Source organism: Diadema setosum, chromosome 13, assembly GCF_964275005.1.
Source record: "Diadema setosum chromosome 13, eeDiaSeto1, whole genome shotgun sequence".
NCBI classification, from domain to species: domain Eukaryota; kingdom Metazoa; phylum Echinodermata; class Echinoidea; order Diadematoida; family Diadematidae; genus Diadema; species Diadema setosum.
The window spans coordinates 13,993,817-14,013,704 of record NC_092697.1 but is presented as its reverse complement, the minus strand read 5'-3'; the positions used below and the strand labels follow the sequence as shown (position 1 = coordinate 14,013,704).

At 41.0% G+C, this 19,888-nt stretch overlaps 1 protein-coding gene and 1 pseudogene across 1 annotated transcript in view; both read left to right on the top strand.

Moving 5' to 3' along the window:
• The window catches only part of LOC140236719 (probable global transcription activator SNF2L2), a 36,821-nt gene extending 22,602 nt beyond the window's left edge, over positions 1-14,219 (top strand). The window contains exons 20-32 of the mRNA XM_072316642.1: positions 643-756; positions 1,519-1,632; positions 2,230-2,337; positions 2,934-3,020; positions 3,658-3,847; positions 4,699-4,886; positions 5,209-5,439; positions 6,151-6,447; positions 7,448-7,686; positions 8,602-8,809; positions 10,140-10,281; positions 10,868-11,040; positions 11,484-14,219. Of these exons, the coding sequence (XP_072172743.1) occupies positions 643-756; positions 1,519-1,632; positions 2,230-2,337; positions 2,934-3,020; positions 3,658-3,847; positions 4,699-4,886; positions 5,209-5,439; positions 6,151-6,447; positions 7,448-7,686; positions 8,602-8,809; positions 10,140-10,281; positions 10,868-11,040; positions 11,484-11,570 (2,178 nt within the window). The 3' untranslated portion in view covers positions 11,571-14,219. The remainder of the gene's footprint in view (positions 1-642; positions 757-1,518; positions 1,633-2,229; positions 2,338-2,933; positions 3,021-3,657; positions 3,848-4,698; positions 4,887-5,208; positions 5,440-6,150; positions 6,448-7,447; positions 7,687-8,601; positions 8,810-10,139; positions 10,282-10,867; positions 11,041-11,483) is intronic.
• A 4,091-nt stretch (positions 14,220-18,310) lies between these two features.
• LOC140236430 (uncharacterized) lies at positions 18,311-19,033 on the top strand (annotated as a pseudogene).
• Positions 19,034-19,888: the final 855 nt, after the last annotated feature.

Here is a 19,888-nt window from a genome sequence, read left to right as displayed (position 1 = left end):
ACCGTCATAGACATATGGGTCGGAATATGAAATGAATTGTGTATGTATTCAAGCTAAAGATTCTGTCGTTTTTATCATTGCAGTTTTTTTTTTACGTTTGTTTTACTGTAACTGATGCTCAGTCCTGTTCTTTGGTATTGAGAGAAGTAATAATTATGAGGTTAGATCTAAACATATATCACATTTGGGGGGCGTTTCATGAAGCATTTTGGTCAGATATTTTTCTGACAAGCTGTTACAAGCTACTGAAATCCTTGCATCTGATTGGCTGAGAGCAAATTTGTCCGACAACTTTGTCGGACAAAATGCTTCATGAAATGCCCCCCTGATGTGTAGATGTTCTGCATCGCCATCAGCCTTTAAGCATAGTGAATTCCTTGATATGTCACCCGGAAAGTCCGTGGATAGAAGACAATTGTTGGTCCTATTTCTACTTCACAGTTTGGGGGCTGCACAAGCAAATGCTTAGCCTCCTAATGTTAAATTTGTTTTGCGTGTTGGAGATTTGTAAAAGAAAAGCATCTTTGGAACTGCGCAGGCTACGAGTGCATTTGTGAGATGTGAGTACTTGTACTAAATAGTTCTGTAATGCCGCTAGCGGCTTGACCAATTAGTGCCTTGTATATGATGTGTCGTCCACAGAACAAGCTGCCGGAACTCTGGGCCCTCATGAACTTCCTCCTACCCAGCATCTTCAAGTCCTGCAGTACCTTTGAGCAGTGGTTCAACGCCCCCTTTGCCGCTACAGGAGAGAAGGCAAGCAGTCTAACTTTACAAAAAATATCCTTTTTTTCCTTCTTTCTCTGCAGAGATTTTTGTCCAACAGATGTCCATGTAAAAGTGGGCAAATTGACGACAGTGCTGGTCTGCTTGTGCCAATAATTTGATATTGTCATGTACTAAAACTGGTGTGATTAAGTAGGTTCCATGATATTTGCTCCTACAACAATTGCTCCCATGAATATCTGCATGCTAAGCCAGACATAAATTCTACCCACAAACATAACCCTAACTCTTATCCTAATTCTCATGTCAAACTGAACCTAAAACCCTATCACAACCCTAACCCTAACATTAAGTCCTTGGAGAAAATAAGACAGGAACAATTGTCGTGAGAACAAATGTTGTGTCACCGATTAAGTGGCGCTAACTGCTAGACATCCATGCACTTACAGATAAAGGGCTTTTCAAGTGGAAGAATTTGTGTCGTGCATGTAGACAGGAAAAAATAAGTCAGTGATGCTTTGCTTGTTTAGTAGTGTTGGTGCTCTCAATTATGGAATCCCCACCATTTGTATCTGTTTGACTTGTCTGCAAGCCTGTTTGTATATTTGTGGCATATGCCCTTTCTCGTTGAACACCGTGATACTTAGAGATATGGAAAAAGTGTGCTAGGAGTGCGTACATGAGTTATGGTAAGTATAACACCTCTTCCAAATTCTTGAGTGGGGTGTATTAGCTGTCATTCCACACACTTAGAGACGTTTTATTCTCACTAAGGTGCTCTTAATCTTCCAGGTTGAGCTGAACGAGGAAGAGACGATCCTGATCATCCGTCGTTTGCACAAAGTCCTTCGGCCGTTCCTCCTCCGTCGCCTCAAGAAGGAGGTGGAGTCGCAGCTGCCAGAGAAGGTTGGTCACGTTCAAGTTTCACTATCACTTTCAAGGGGGTTGGGTTGGGGAATGGATGAGATAGGAGCATGGGAAAATGGCCTGATTGTTTTGCATCATCATGGGATTGTGATCCATTAGGACACATAAGTGTGTTCCATGCATCATATCAATTGTTCCCTAAGAAGACTTGTAAAGTTTGTCAATGTGGAAGCATCAAAGATTGTTTTATTTTGTTTTTGTAATGGTTCATAATGAGAATGAAGATTGTGCAGAAAGACTTCTGCAGTGTAGACATGCTCATGACATTTTGCTGCATTTATTGAAGCATGCTATTCATTACCAAAGCTGAAATTTTATGCTTTGAATCCGAGTTTTGCTGTCAATCAGATTTCAAAATTGAGTGGTTTATGTTACTCCATACCAAGAAAGTGTTTTCAACTGTTGCATATATTAACTTCAGCGCAAAAATGAGCATAAATCTCTTTAGCATTCCAGGGGGATATGTTACAGAATGACACTAATAGTAAATGACTGACATATGTGATATTAATGAATGAATGACCCAACATTTGTGATATTCATGATAAATAATTGATGTATGTCCCATAAATACAGGTGGAGTATGTGATCAAGTGCGACATGTCGGCCCTGCAGCGACTCCTCTACAGACACATGCAGGCCAAGGGAATTATGCTGACCGATGGCTCAGAGAAAGACAAAAAGGTGAAAATCCCATCAGAAAAACTGTGTCACAGTCATTCAGTCAACTTCTTGCGCAAATTTCTGTAATGCAACCACAGGGAAGACAGAGATTTGCTCCAAAGTTTGTTGTGCTCAAGAGATTCATCTTAAATGAAATTGTATGATAGATATGAAAGATGGTTCAAGATGTAGTTACAAAATAAAGTTGTATAAACAGGCATAGCATTGTAATCTTATTGTCATTGATAATTGATAAATCAAAAGTTAAAATGTCTCATGTTTTGAAAAGTGCCTCATGTTCATTTGACTATTCCAGAAATTCTTGTCTTCCGTGACTGCCAACTATGGAATTTCAGTGTGGTATTGGAAATACTTAAAAACTCTGAGATGTTATGTTACACCAAAAACTTCCATCTAATAGCCTACGTTCATAAATTGTATTTATGAAGTAAATCAGTGAGTATTGCACATGAATGAAGGTCAACACCATGAGGTAACAGTCCTAGAACAATTGTAACCTATATCAGTTTCACATCCAATATTTCTGTGTCAGTGGTTCTGTTTCACTGGAGAAGTTTTCTGAGTGCATAGTGTCATGTTTGTTGTTGCATCAACAGGGACGCGGAGGCACTAAGGCATTGACTAACACCATCATGCAGTTGAGGAAGATCTGCAACCATCCCTTCATGTTCCAGCACATTGAGGTGAGTGAGTCTGGGGGATTCCCCACAGCTTCCCCTTACTCCCTCCTCCTCCTCCTCCTCTTTCTCCACCCTCCCCCACTCCAACAGAGAAAAGTTTGTCTACATCATTGATTCCTATTTTTCTTCACTGCTAAGAGAATGGTTTATGGTACATTGAATTACACTTGAAAACAAAATTGTCTCTGAGGCATGCATTCTTAATGCAGCAAAAGTGTGTGAACAGTTCACAGTCTGGTAATGTAAAAAAGTAAAGTGGGATATGGAAAATATCCTTGCAAATGGAACAAAGCTAGAAATGTCTGTTTTACTTCAATGCTGCAATGGCCCAAGTTAACCTGACAAAATATTGGCACCATCACATACACTGTTGTCACTCTTTGCCATGATTGTACCTGTGACATTAGCAGCAGTAGATGGTAAAGTGGCTTTATTGCACCCACATCTTGTTTGTTTCTCTTGCATGTTCTCTCAACCATGCTGTGTTGGTGATTGTCGACAATATCAGCAAATAAATAAGAATGCCGTAGTACAAAGTCTCCCTTTGTGATCTCTGATAAGGGAAAGGTTTTTTTTCCTTTTGTCTCTGTGTTTGTTCTTTGGTGTATCATATTTCATTGTATTTTGTTCTTGATTCCAGGAATCCTTTTCAGAGCACCTGGGTGTGTCTGGTGGCATCATCTCGGGCCCCGACTTGTACCGAGTGGCCGGCAAGTTTGAGCTGCTTGACCGCATCCTGCCCAAGCTGAAGGCCACCGGTCACCGCGTCCTCCTCTTCTGCCAGATGACCACCCTGATGACCATCTTGGAGGACTTCTTTGTCTACAGAGGTGAGAAAACACTGCTTCTCTCTCTCTTTATTTAGTAATTTATTCAGTTAGGAACGAATCAAGTGCAAAAGTTCCTTATGAACTGACTCGAAAAGTAAACATTTTGACACCATTTCAAAACATTGAACAATTTAGGTAAGACTGTATATATAAAATTATGGTCACATCGACCTGATGCTAGGCAAAGTTGACCTGAACTCCTTCTAGGAACCTGAGAAGTGATGTGTGTCTATGATATACTGCAAAAGCAGATGAAATTTTTATTCAAGTATTCTCTTTAGCTTGGCCATGTAAGGTAAACTTTGCATTTTTTTAATCTCGCGGATGATCATGACAATCTAGCTAGCACTACAGTAAAGGGAACTGGTCCACTTAACAACAGCAAATTCACTGACACGACAGGAGTAGCGAATGTGAAGAAAACTACAAATAACACAGCAGTGATACTCCTGCAATATGCCTACCTTGACTTAAAAAAAATATAGAATGTTATTGGTAGTAAAATGGTAGTAAAAATTCATATACTTTTAGTTTTGCGTTGGCTTCTTGTTGCGAAGAATGCAAAGAAATTTCCATCTCAAAGTTTTCACTTTTGCAGTAGCTGATTGAAAATACCGTAAAACGAGGAATGTTTGCGTGCATTCTAATTTTGCAAATTTCATGAGCGCCAATATTCGCGAAATAAAATGCACGCAAAAGTTCTCGTCTACACTATATGCATTGAATGCCAGTGGCAATTCGCGAAAATTTCATGCCACAAAAAAGACCTTCGGCTCCAATTCGCAAAAATTTTGTGCTGCGAATATATCATGTTTTACAGTATTCATGCGAGCTTCTTGTATTCTCCTCAGGCTTCAAGTACCTGCGTCTGGATGGAACGACCAAGGCAGATGACCGCGGTGTCCTCCTCCAGACCTTCAATGAGGCGGACTGCCAATACTTCATCTTCATCCTGAGCACCAGGGCTGGCGGTCTTGGGCTCAACCTCCAGACGGCCGACACCGTCATCCTCTTCGACAGTGACTGGAACCCTCACCAGGTAATGGGGTGGTGGCATTACAGGCTACAGGCATTGTACAAACCTCCTTTTTTTCTCTACTTCCGTTAAAGTAAAAAAGAATCAAGATTGACAAGGCATAGGCTTGTTGTTTAGGTCAAGTCATATCAGCAGTTGGGAGGATGATCACCGATACCAAGTTAGCACTGTCTAGATGCCTGTCGACCAATATACAGACAAATTTATACATACAAAGATCAAAAATTGAATGTCAGCATATTTCACATCTTACATCAAGTAGTGCATTACATGGTTATCTTTCCATTTCACCATCACTGCTGCCCACCTTTTTTTTGCCACCCAGGATCTGCAAGCCCAGGACCGTGCCCATCGCATCGGTCAGAAGAACGAGGTACGCGTCCTGCGTCTGATGACCGTCCAGAGTGTGGAGGAGAAGATTCTGGCCGCGGCCAAATGGAAGATGAACATGGACAGCAAGGTCATCCAGGCCGGCATGTTTGACCAGAAGTCCACCAACTCGGAGAGGCGGGCCTACCTCCGGGCGCTGCTGGAAAGAGATGCTGATCAGGATGAGGTCAGAACCTTTCTTTCAAATTCAGTGATGGCTTTGGAGGGATTTCTTGGGCTTCTACTGTGCATACATGAATCACTTTGGCTATTTTCTACTTGACAGACTATATCGCATTTGGGCTCTTTACTACTTCGCTATGTGTGACAAATTGAATATCACAGTTGGGCTATTTTCAACTTGGCAAAGTTTAATAAATATTACATTTGGGCTCTGGCTATACAGACCATGGCTGATACACCAAAAAGCATGTACAGTGTAATTTGGGGTGTTCTTTATTAATGTGTTTGCTGTTGAGATGAACTTTTCATCCAGAAAAGATGGAAAGTGTATTTCATTTTTTGTTGACATAACCTAAGTGTCCTGTCACAGAATACTGTCAGGATTTTATCACAGAACAAGGTTAGTTAGATCTAGAAATGATTGTATATTGTAACAGGAATGTTAACTTAGTCAAATATATAGGGTAATTCATGCATTTATATTTTAATTGCTTGGATCATGTGTTCAATTTGTCCTACCATGTAGCAGAGCACAGAAATTGCTGCAAATTGTTGTTTCGGATTTACTAACATTACCTGTGTGTGTAAATGACAAATGTCTGCAATAGAAAAATCCAAACTCTTCAAAGTTCCATTGTGACATCGCCTCAGCATCGTTTTCCTAGAAGATTAATTTTTGTTTTTGCTTCCCCCCTTCTGAAAATTTACCGAACAGGACGAGAACGAGGTCCCAGACGATGAGACAGTGAACCAGATGATAGCCCGGACGGAGGAGGAGTTTGAGATCTACCAGCGGATGGACATCGAGCGGCGGCGCAACGAGGCCCGCGACCCCAACCGCAAGCCGCGGCTGATGGAGGAGTCAGAGCTGCCCAGCTGGCTGGTGATGGACGAGAAGGACGTGGAGCGGCTGACCTTTGAGGAGGAGGAGGAGAAGCTGTTCGGGCGCGGCTCGCGGCAGAGGAAGGATGTGGACTACAGCGACACGCTCACCGAGAAGGAGTGGCTAAGGGTAAGGCCTGTCCACGATACACCATTCATCAATATTGCCCCATGTTGTGGAGAAAGGGCGGTATACACTGCATGTAGTCCATATATCATTTTATCATTTTACATTAATATGACACTTGACAGTCCCTGGGGAGTTATATACAAGTTTATTCCCCTTAAGACAGCATTTGCCCATCAGAGCTGCATATAAGGAAAATCTCTTGGAGAAAATATAACTCGCAGAGTTACATGTCTATTACACTTCTTGAAAGGCAGTGTCTGTGTAATATTGCCTGATCTGTGGATTTTCCGTGCCATGGAAATGAGCTCAAGGGATAGACCTCGTATGCAACTTCAGATACTGTTTACCTGACAATGATCTACATGTAAATACCATCAGGGTCCAATTTGTCAGATATGTCAACATATTCCCTTGGTAAGGATTCCAACCAGCAAGAGTGCAAAATGAGTCCAAAAGGCTCTTAGCAAGTTTATTTCTAGAGTGTGCTTGCTTGAATCAAGTTTTGTTTTTTATTTCACACTGGCTCATTTGCAGTGCTGATGATAATGGTGAATATTTGTGACACTTTGAAGGGATGGTATAGTATTGGTGGAGGTGAGGATTGGACTTTCAACTTTTTGGGAGATACCAAGAAACCATTTGTAAAATAGTACAGAGCATACCATTCGAAGAGGAATTCAAAGTTTATTTGATGAAAATCGGTTTTGGAATGGCTGAGACATCAAAAAACAAAGTGAAACAAAGCGATCATAATAAAAGGCGGATCCCACCTTTTACTAGGATTGCTCTGTTTTGGATATCTCAGCCATTTCAAAACTAATTTTCATCAAATAAACATTGAATTCCTCTTGGAATGAGATGCTCTTTCATATTTCATAAGAGGTTTCGCACAAAAAAAAAATTTAGAAACCTGAAGTTAAGTCTCAACCAAAACTGATCCCTTTACAATCAGTTTTGATGGCTAACCATCACTATTGTCTCATGCTGTTCCCTCTCTCAGGCCATCGAAGATGGAAACCTGGAGGAGATCGAGGAGATCAAGAAGGAGAAGAAGAGGCGCTACAAACGGAAGCGAGTGGAGGAGGAAGTTGAGGAGGTGGAACCCCCAATGGAGATGGAGGTGGAGAAGCCGAAGAAGCGGCGGGGGCGTCCTCCGGCCGAGAAGCCCACCCCCAACCCGCCACACCTCACCAAGCTGATGAAGAAGTTGGTGGAGGTCATGTCCAAGTACAAGGACAGGTGAGTTTGATGGTCCATTGTATGGCATTGATAGTTGTGGTGGTGGTGGTGGCGATGGGGTCAGTGGTAGTGATGGTTGTAGTGGTTGTGATGATGGGGTTGATGGTTGGAGCAGTGTGGGTGATATAGGTAGTGTGTGGTTGTGGTGGTAGTGATGGAAGTGATGGTGGTGGTGGTGATTGTGGTGGGAGTGACGATGGTGGTGTGTTGATGTCAATGGGGGTGATGACGGGAGTTGTGGGATGTTGGTGGTGATGCTGATGGTGATGGTGGTGGTAGTGGTAGTGGTGATGATGGTGATGTTGATGGTGTTGATGGGTGTAGGGGAAGGTGATGTTAGTGGTTGTGGGGATGAGGATGGTGGCAGTGGTAGTGATGATGGTGGTAGTGATGGGGATGATGGTAATTGTGGTGATGGTAATGGGATGGTGGAAGTGATGGTGGTGGTGGCACAGTGTTACCTTAAAGTGTACCTTCCATTAGAACACTTATTTTGAAGGGAAAAATCATATTTTTGGTCACCAGCAGAAAAATTGTATATTCCAAGCATCCTGTGTAGTATTACAGGAAAAGAAAAGAGAAGAAAGAAAAAAGTAACAACAACAGACATTTATTTTCCATTTGTAAAACAATTTTTTCTTGTGGATGAAGAAAAAATACGAACAGCTGGCAGCATTATGTATCTGAACTAGATAATGCAGTTGAAAGTGAGACATTTCATAATTTTGTGTATTTTGTTGAAAGGAGAGCAAGAAAGAAGTTTCATTTGCAGGAACGTAAGATTGTACAGTTTAACATTTACCTATTACTTTAAGTTCACGAGTAGCTTTTGTGACACGGAATGCTCAAGCCAGCAAAGGTTTCTCCTCATCGGTAAGTTGTATAATGGTCCATACAATGCTTGACCCCCTGCAGCACCGGCCGCCCCCTGTCGCACCCCTTTGCCCAGCTGCCCCCGAAGCGGGCCCTGCCCGACTACTACGAGCTCATCACCAAGCCCATGGACCTGAAAAAGATCAAGGACCGCATCCGGCAGCACAAGTACCGCAGCCTGGACGACCTGGAGAGGGACACCGTCCTCATGTTCCAGAACGCCCAGATCTACAACCTGGAGGGCTCGCGGGTGGGTGTTGTTGCCGTGGCGATTGATGACTATATTTGTGATGTCATAATCATTCAGCCATTCAAATTGTTGATCTGCTGAAAGGAGGGGGAAACAATGTGGACATACTCAAGAATCTTTGAGGAAAAAAAAAGAAAAAAAAAGATTCTCACTCACTTTTTGAAGCCAAATTCTTTGTGTGCCGTACGGAAGGCAGACCATTTGAATCAGTTTCAGTAAATGAAATCAGTAACAAAAGAGAAAACTCTTGAAGGTAGTTTATACCTGACAAGAGATACTGCACATCAACCAAATTTTGGGAAGCTTAACCCAGCGAGGACGGTTTGATTTTGCCACAACATACATTTCCCATAGACAACTGCCCAAGTATACTCGGGACTCGTCCTCAACAGGTTAAGAAATTTTCATATACAGATTTTAACTTTCTTGAGCATATGTGACCCACTACAACAAAAGGATCCTAAAGTCGCTGACGAGTGAACCGAGAAAATTGAGTTTGAAGTCAGATCATCAAAATCCGTCAAAACATTTGGATTTCTGTTTTTGACATAAATTTGTAGTCTTATGTATCTTCTGTCATCTGCCGAAGTTTCGAAGCAAAATGATCAAAGGAAAGGCAAGAAAATATCATTTTTCTGGGCCGTGATTTTCCGACTTTCAACGGAACAGAAGCGTGTCCAAAGATTCGGATTTAGCGCCGCAGCTAGACTCCGCCCCTAGCAACGAGGGAGTGATGTCATTGGTCAGTGCGTGGCATCCTGGTTACTGATTGGTCGTCCGTAGACCGCTGGCGCTAAGCTTGAATGAACATCGCGGAGGTTGCTAGGAGCGTACCTTTTATTGTCAAACGGTGAAAACTGTCGTGCTTCCCCTTGATTATGATAGCGTCGGAGGAAAACTTTGAAGGCGGTTTTCTCGAAACGCTAAATAAAATCATCCACATCTCCGCCGCCGAGTACTTTCATGAGTCATGTTATATATGACATTAAAGTGGAAGAGTAAGGGAATAACGTAATGTTATTTTAAGAAAATTGTCCTCCCCCAACTTTCGGATCCTTTTGTTGCAGCGGGTCACATATTGATTGTATGGATTTGGCACGTGTAACTTTCTTCATGTGAAAGATGCCCATACTAGTAGTTGCAGTCACAACTGTATGGGAAGGTATACTTCATCATTTTTTGCGTGTGTTTGAGTGTGTGGTTGTTGTTTTTTTTTGTGTGTGTGTGAATGTGGTGTTTTTTTTTGGGTTTTTTTGTGAGCAGTGTGTTAATTACTTATCCAGTTACAGAGTTAATGTTCTATACATGTTGGACTCATTTTTTTGCATAGATCTATGACGACTCCATAGTGCTGCATTCTGTCTTCACCACGGCTCGCAAGCACCTGGAGCAGGGCGGACGACTTCCGCCGCAACTGGGAGGAAAGTCGGAAAGCGAGAGTGAGAGCGATGACGATGAGGAGGAAGAAGAAAGTAAGTGTCGTCGCTAAGAGAACTTGCAGGAAAAATTCTCAATGAAAAAGGATGGATGATAACTGTTAACGCTGATGGCTATGCTAGGGTTAGGGTTAGGTTAACATCAAGCTCAGAAACTTTTGTAACTTTTTGTCAGTGGGGAAATGGGCTTTATAGTATGTTGTAGAGAATGAATACCTGGGCCCCATTTTATGAAGAGTTATAATTGATTATATAGTTGATATCTATCATAAGTCTGTGGTAACCTGAGTGGTATGGAAATATATAATTGAATATATCTTTTGATAAAACGGGGCCCTGGTATGGTTATAAAAATGTCAGTTAACATATTATCTGCATCGAAAATATATGTTTTGAGGTTTGTTGGTTGTTTGTTAAGCAGTAATGAAACTCTATTCATGTTCAAATACTTCTAATTTCAAACTCTTACAAGAATCTTTGCAAGAAAGGGGTGTGATGAATGTGTTTGCATTATCACAAGAAATGTAATCTATACAGCAACTTATGCAGTGCTTGCAATGATTGTAGGTGCAGCATTTGATGAATCCATTTATCATTCTTTGTATTGATTTTGTTATCCCAGGCCAGCACAGTAAGTCCAAGGCCAAGGGAGGAAAGGGCAAGGGAGAAGACAAGGGAAAGAAACCGGTAAAGAGAGGACGACCACCACGCAAGGCCGTGGTCAGCGATGACGATGACGACGACGATGATGATGACGAGAAATCAGACCAGGAGAGCCAGCAACAGAGTGACGATGTGAGCATTCCATTCTTTTTTATTCAGCTCATCCAGTAACAATCCTGGAACTATCCAAGATTCCTGTGGAGGCTTGCCATGTGCATTCTGTTTTTAATGGCAATGTTGCCATCAGTTAAAATGTTTTGCACTATTTTTGAATCAAGGAAATATAATGGTCAACATATTGTTTTGAGTGGGATGAAGACAGGTGTAGATTTTTCAGTTTATAGCATAATTACACTTTGCCTTGCTTCGTTTCTGTGAACTCAACTGCCAGTCTCTCCAGTTCTCATGCATATATGAATAAACCATGATATGAATTTAATTGAATTAACTGGACTTGAATTAAATGAAAAAGAACTGAATGGAATCAAATTGAATCTAATCGAGTCAAATTGAGTTGAATTGAATTGAATTGAATTGAATTGAACTGAATTGAATTTTATTTCCTCACTTTACAGGATGACTCGGACACCGATGATAACACCCCCGACACGTCCAGGGCCTCATCCAGGGGTGCTTCCCCCGCCCCGGGAAAGAAACGTTGAGGGCAGCACCCCCTTCTCCCATCATCCCTTGCCTCTGATGTAAGCATCACACCCCCCTGTGTGAAGAGTCACGATGCCTTTTCTCTGGCTTTCGGGTCAGATGTAGCAAATTGGATGAGAAATCTTCGGAGAGTTGGTGACCGCATCAAAGTCTTGTTACTGGCTTGAATAGGAGTGATGATTATTTTAAGAGAATTGGAGTGTTTCCAAGGACTGTACCAGTATCGTAATCAGACACTTTTAACAAATGAGAAGGATTGATTTGACTTGGCTTGCCATCTTCTCCTATGAGATATGATTGTAAAGTAATTGTTTTCTTTCTTTCTCTGGCCAGCAATGATGTAAATAGCTCAGCAATTTAATGGTACAGATTAAGGACGAGTAGTCAGTCATTACATCAAGTTCAGCGCAAATTCTACTATGTATTTGTCTAGTGACCTTTTTGTTCTGTTTACATGTAGTGCTTTGATTGGTTTTTGTTTGTATGTTTATCAGTATTTAATATGATAGATTTAATTGAAACATATTTTTGAAGTCGGACACAAAAGGTAATGTTTACCAGGCATGAATTAACGATGGAGGAAGTTGCTGATGTATTACACTATGTTGAGATGAATTCAGGTACATTGTATTTTCTTGGAACAGTTTCATAGAGCCTTGTAGATTTGATGAGCTCAAGATGTGTGTTCATAAAGAGAAGTATGTACACTCTTGTATCACGTTTAGCTTCATAAGAAAAAAAGAGAAAAAGCATTCCGCAAAAGGCATTAATAATACAGCTGGACTCATTGTACCATTTGAATATGTTGTGTATGGTAAAAAAAAAGAAGTTTGACTTGTCATATCCACTACAGTCGAAGTGGAAAAAAAAAAAAATCAGAATGCATGGTAAGCTTTCTTGTTTCACATTTAGCTTTATAACAAAAGGGAGAGAGAAAAATAAAAAGCATTCTGCAAAAGACATTTGTAATACAACTAGACTCACTGAACCATTTGAATATGTTGTGTATTGTGAAAGAAAAAAAAATCAGAATGCATGCTAAGCTTACTTGCAAAGCAAAACTTAATTGGATAACTATGCTTTCACAGGAAAGATGATCTTGACAACTTGCAGGCGGGCTCTTTGGCCTACCCCACTGCTTGCTTGGTTCTCTAGCACAATTTTTGAAAGTCGGTTTGTTTGTTTCAAGTTCCAAGATGAGGTACTTTACAAAAATTCCATCTCTGCTAGGGTGAGATATATTATCTGAATTGAAAAAAAGACAAAAACCAACTAAACATTTTTCTTTCCCAATAATTTAAGTCTGTCACTGCACTTGACTTTGATTCACATGAACTGCTTGTTGGTACCAGTAGTAAGTGGATGAGATATGTGTGATGTGATTTGCCTTTTCAATCCTCTGTTTATGTACAATGTCAATAGAATTGTAGGATGGTCAGAGGGTAATGAATTTCAAATAGACAAATAGAATATTAAACTCTGTAAACTTGTTAACTGCAATACTTGGGCAGAAACTATGCCTGCCAGGCTATATAAGTGTGTGCCTGATGATAGGGGGGAAAATGAAATGAAAATAATGAAATAAACTTGAATGAGCAAGTCTTCAAAATTTATGAAGCAACCGTCCCAGATGGTGGTTTGTTTGCATGCCACACATTGTTATGAAAGTTTGTCTTGTCATTATGCATCATTCATATGTGATCAATTTCATACTATGTTTCCAAGAGTAAGTCGTTTTAGGCTTTGATGCCTTGCCTCGTGTTCTTTATGAGGCTGTCTGGTGACTTAGGAGAAACAACAGCCACTACAAACTAGTGGTTATGGACTGCAAGTTTATATGAAACTTTGTTGGTATGACATCAGATTAAGAGCAAACATAATTTGGAAGTTTGCTGGGAAAGAGCTGTGACATGTATTCAGTCACATACCAGATCAGATGTATCTCTGTCGTGTAATTAACCATGTACGACCATTTCTGTTTGACAGGTTGGGTTGGGGTGAATGGACAAGCTTGGAACATGTTTCCCATACTTCGGCTGTAGTCCAACATAGTTCTTGCAGACAAACTTAATTTGACATTCCTTAATTATGGTAACATTTGATGTTTGGCGAGGTGTTTTTTTTTTCCCCCCATTTTGGGAGCCATCACTTGTGTTGTTGTGAACATAATTTGTAAACTTGACGTTCTTTGGTTGTCATATTTACAGTGTATATGCAGATGGTCCACGTAATCGTGCTGCATATTTTTGGTCCACTCTCCTATATATTTCTAGCAACATCATTCAGATATTATACGGAAGTACTCGACATCCATCCACGTTCAAAAATTTCATCACGCTACACACATAATGTATAATGCAAGCACACCATTGTATATTCAGCATTCACTGGTAGTCTTGAGAGATGTTCCAAAGTTAAGTTATAAAGTGAGCTTTGTCGAAGGTATCTCCTTGCACTTTGTCTTGTGAAATTATTTCGTAGGTGCAAGAAAAGATGATCTGGTATCGGATGATGTGATGTGTAAGTTGTCACAAAAAATGACACATTTTGTGATTGCATGTTCAATGGTTGAAGAAGGCATATTTGTGGAACTCACTAATGTTACTTGTATTATGAATGGCAGTGTAAAATAAACTGGGGAATGCAAATGTGGATGGTACATTGTGTGATATTTCAGTTGTGAGTTCATTATATTATGATTTAATTTCAAGACACTTTTTTTTTTGGGGGGGGGGGTTCAAAGGGTTGTCCCACTCCTCATTTCAGTTTGCTAGTCTGTTTGTCTCTCTCTCTCTCTCTCTCTCTCTCTCTATCTATCTATCCTTAATGTGCGGGCACACACACACACACACACACACACTTGCTCAAACTGCCAATGAAATACCAGCACAACAACAATGTCATATTGAAGATCTCCTGTATTTAATCTTGAAATTAGGTAAACTGTAGTACAAATATTTACATACATTCATGTATTGCACCAGTGCAATGATCAAAACCTCCACGAGTCCTCTGGATTAATTTCAGAGACAAGTGAACCACATTACTCCGTACTCATTTTCAGACACAAAAATAATTGTAGTTTTACAAGTCGGTGTAAGACTCGAGAATTGCCTCTTGAACAACTGCATTTGTTTCATTGGGAAACTAGCATCTAAATTTCATTGCCTGTCCAGCAAAGAAGTACACTGTAAAACCAGAAATGTTTGTGTGCACTTTAATTCTGCGGATTTTGCAATAGCCAAGATTTGCGAAATTAAAATGTATGTGAAAGTTCTTGTTTGCATTATATGCATTGAGTGCCACTGACTTTGCTTACAAAGGAAGACAATCAAACCATGAATTCATTGGGAAGCTAGCATCTAAATTTCACTGCTCGCAAAGCAAAGAAGTGTTTGTTTTTCGATTCCTGGCTTCTTTGCATTTCATTTGACAAAAGCTGCCAAGAAGTATTGACTTGGTTTACAAAGGAAGATGATCAAATCATAAATTCATTGGGAAGCTAGCATCTAAATTTCACTGCTCGCAAAGCAAAGAAGTGTTTGTTTTTCGATTCCTGGCTTCTTTGCATTTCACTTGACAAAAGCTGCCAAGAAGTATTGACTTGGTTTACAAAGGAATATGATCAAATCATAAATTCATTGGGAAGCTAGCATCTAAACTGCACTGCTTGTAAAGCAAAAAAGCAAAGAAGAGTTTGTTTTTAGATTCCTGGATTCTTTGCATTTCATTTGACAAAAGCTGCCAAGAAGTATGGAAAATGATCAAACTGTGAATATGCATTGTAGCCGGTGAGTTGTCAGTACTCGTAATTTTAATCAATTTGCCTTTGGGATATCAAGCTACTCACATAAATGCATGGTTGTCAAAAGACCAATGCGTCTTTCTAACCTGAATACATAATTTGCAGGAGTGACACTCATTAATCCACTGCATCAGTGATTTGGTCAGTTAAATTTCACAATGAAACACAATACTTCCTGCTCTTTTTACAATGAAACAATATAAATCATGCTCTATTACCAACAATATCATTAGAAACCTGAAGGTCACATATTCATCATGAATAATGAAGACTTGAAAACTGATAAAAATGCCTACAGAAGGAAAGTTCATTGTTTCTGCATTTCTATGACTTCAGCGTTGAGTTTGGAACAAAATAAGGCAAAATCACTGCATTACTGAGGTGTCCAGGGCCCTGTTTCACAAAACTACCAAAGTTGACATCCCAGCAATCCTGCTGGAATGTCAACTTGCTATCATAGCAAAATTGTGTTTCTAGGAAAAATTACGATGTCAACTTGACATCCTAGCAAGACAAATGAAAAATCTTGGACGAGCCTAATTCCAGGGAAATCCCCAGAATATTAGGCGCACTTTCGCTGCAGTGATTTTTTGTAATTCTTTTGATGTCGTCTGCTTTGATGGTACCGCATACGCGCAGTTGCGCATACCACAGTTGACTCGACTGCATACGCAGCATTCATCGATCGTTAAAGATACATCTCAATCAGACCACTTGAACTCAAGCACGGTAAGTATTCCAATATCATAATTCCCTGCTATCTTATACTTACTTCGTATCAATAAGGACTAGTTCTGTGATAATAACAGTCAAAATAATTCAACTTTTTAAATCAAATTAAAGTTATTTCATTTTTAAAATTTGAGAAAATCTGTGGTGTTGGCTGGAACGATCAGGCAATTACGTACAAGGTCGATCACTCCCTTCAGCAGATTGGTGGAGAGCTACAGATTTACACATGTATAAGCGTATTTGTGCGCGTGTGTGTTTGTTTACATGCAGGTATACAATGTTTCAGGGTGGGGGTTGTGCATGCAGCTAGCTACAGCTGCGTCTGATTTTACTAGCGTACCGATACGCGTACAATCAAAGATCGTACTTTAATACAACTAGCCCTAGCTACAGGTGATTTGATCCGTATTTGGCAGGCATGCATGGTTTGACAAGAAATTCAAGGAATAATGTAGGCCCTCTACACAAGATTTTAACTACAGTAGCATTCTACCTGTAGGCCTACGGTGCAGGGGCTGAGTTTGGCAATTGCCAGTGCACTGAACACTCTCAAACTTGAGTTTCTAGGTAACATTGCATAGATAAATGATATCAATTTGATATGATTGAAACTAACCTAATTTTTAAGTTGACACAGGGCTTTTGTCACCCTCCTCACCACCCTGCTGCAGGTTGCAACACTAATGCCGTGCATTGCAGCACTGTTGTCCAGCACAGACCCTGTTGCATAAAACCACAGTGCTATATACAGACTTGGAGGCTTGCAGGCACAGCATGATTCCTGATGGTAGGGTGTTCTAGCTGGCCTGCCAGGTTGTCGATTATGTACATAATTCTCCCACGGTTAAAACAATTCTTTTTGAACATGTCAACGTCGTCCTAGCAATCTAATGGATTTAGTCTATCCCGAAACACCCTCTCCCTCCTCAGCCCCCTGTGGAATAACACCAAGTATGCCATCTTGAGCTTACTTGTGTCGTCATAGTAATGGCAAGTTGTCGCTCCAGCATGTCCTTGGACAGATTTTGACGCTCATACTGAGCAGCGTCAGAATTTTTGTCGCTCCAGCGACATTTTGACGTCGATCGTGCAGCGTCAACTCTTTATGAAATGCTCTGCAGCGTCAAGTTTACAATTTGACGCTGCAGGGAGGAAGTTGACGCTGAATAGGGGACTTGACGCTGTTGCTCTACCTTTATGAAACGGGGCCCAGCTGGTACACATATTACCTCATGTTCCATGTTGCAACATATTGCATTTCTGCAGTGCTACCATAACATTCTATTGGAATGATGTGCTGTAGATAAAAGAATTTTTCCTGTGCACTAATGTCACTGTCACTGTGTGTTCAATGCATCCCTATTCTGAAAGCCTCATCATAGAAGATGTGTGATTAATGCATCAGAAAATATCCAGAATGTACCCACACGAATGGCTGTTATTTCTCCAACTCTATAATCATTTGTTAAGCTTTCACAGCAGTGGGCTGCATAAGCCACTGTATGGTCAACAGTTTGATCTTGCGGGAGTTGAAAACCTAACCAATTCCAGGCTTTCCCCTTTTTGCAACAGTAGGCAAATAGAAGCTCTACTAATGTCAAGGGAAAAGAGCCTTGAGCAAAGTTGCTGTACTTTTCAATAGTCTGTCAGGTCTGACCTAAGGCAAGCTTGACTCCTTATTCTACAGTGGACTCCCATCAAAACAAAGTCCTTGGGACCAGCATTTTTCTTTCGTTTATTGAAATTTCATTATAACTGAACAAATAAATAATAAAAAACATAGAGCCGATAATGTTGGGGCCTGAATTTTTGTTTCATTGTAACTGGAATTTTGGTATAACTGTGTTTGTTATAACATGAGTGCACAGTATTTCATATTTCTGCAATCGTTATTACTCAAGATCCCGCTCGTGCATGTGCAGTCAATTTGCCGCATGTTTATTATCCACTCGGAAAGCAACTTTCCCTCGGCAGTCAAAACACTAATTTCGGCGTGTTTTGGGGGTTACTGGCCCAAGAAAAACTTTTTCATTGAGAGAGAAATTCTCCTTTGTCTCCCATTCAAAGAATCCTACAAAATTGTGGTAACATATTTCGACAATCAAAGTTTTACCCACCGTGATCCAAGAACAAGATGGCGACGCCTGCAGGCAACGCCGCTACTCAATACATGACGACTTTGATCCTCTCGATACCGAGAACATGGGTAAATGCCCTATGATGGAAGAGGCTGAATCAGCCCAAGAAGAGGAGGATAATGCACTTGGAGATGAAATCCCATTTGCGCAGAAATTTGGTGGTGCTACACATATACACAAGGATATGGCTAAATCGACACTATACCACATGTCTCACCAGCTCGAGGAGAATATGCCGGAGAAGCTGGGGGTAGGTAAACACCCTCCCCCCCCCCCCCAAGTAACTGTACCCCTCTGTGCTTCCCCAAAGTGAACAAGAGAAGCCACGACCTAAAGCTACAACGTGTCCAAAAACTGTTGACGAGAGGACTCACAGCATTCATACAAACCCTGTCTCCTGAAAGCCTACCAGAAACTCAACAGAATGCACTGGTGTTGCTTTGAAATGTAAATTTTGAGATCAACTGCTTACGCAAAGAACAAATCAAGCCAGACTCGAATGCCAAGTACTTGCATCTCTGCAAACCAGCAATTCGAGTTAGTGAGTAACTTTTTGGAGATGACTTGACAAAGAGAGTAAAAGATCTGACAAAACAGCAAAGAGCTGCAGCTGGTGTGGTGCATGGACAACGTAAACCATGGCCCCAGTACCATCCATACAGGACCCAAGCGTCTGAATCAAACACCTACCAGTACAGCAGACAAGGATGAAACAGTGCCACCGGCACATCAGGAACCTTCGCAAGTAGTCAGCTCTCAAGTGGGAACTACAACAGGTCTTTGTTAGGCCAGGAAATGCAGACTGGCAGACCATATTGAGCACGGATCTTCAGGAGACCGATATCAGTATGTTGATAGACATTGGTTCATCTGTCAACATGATGAGTTTTGAATGCTACAAGCACTTAGCGAAGCGTCCTGTGCTATTACAGTCACAACAAGAATGCACAAATTTACGCATACAATAGCAACGCACCACTCGACATTCACGGTACATTCGATCCGATGCTCACATTCAAGAACAGTAGCACGTCTGCAAAATTCTACGTAGTGAATGGTGACTGCTACTCCCTCTGGAGTTTCGAAACAGCGTCAGAGCTACACATCGTCGAAATTACATGCGCCATTCAGTCTGACGACCACATCGTGTCAAGATACGCTGATCTGTTCCAAGGCTTGGGCAAGCTCAAAGCGGTGACGTGCAAGTTGAACGTTGATGACACAGTAAAGCTGTGGCCCAGCCACATCGACAGATTTCATTCCACGTCCACAGACAGAAAAGGAACTACAGTGATTGCTAGACCTTGACATCATCAAAGATCTTGGCGACGAGCCAACACCTTGGGTGTCTGTCGTGAAAAAGCCATAGAGCCCAAACCAGATAAACATACAATGTATGTGTGGACATGAGAGCTCTGAATAAAGCAATAAAGCGTGAATACCATCTAACCCCCATGATCTATGAAATCATATCGAAAGTAAATGGATCAACTCACTTTGCTAAGTTGGATCTGAATGCAGGCTACCACCAAATCGAACTGGCAGAAGAGTCACGTTTTCTTACTGTCTTCTCCACCCATATCGGTTTGTTCAGGTACAAGAGGATAAATTTCGGAGTGAACGCAGCAGCCGAGGTCTTCCA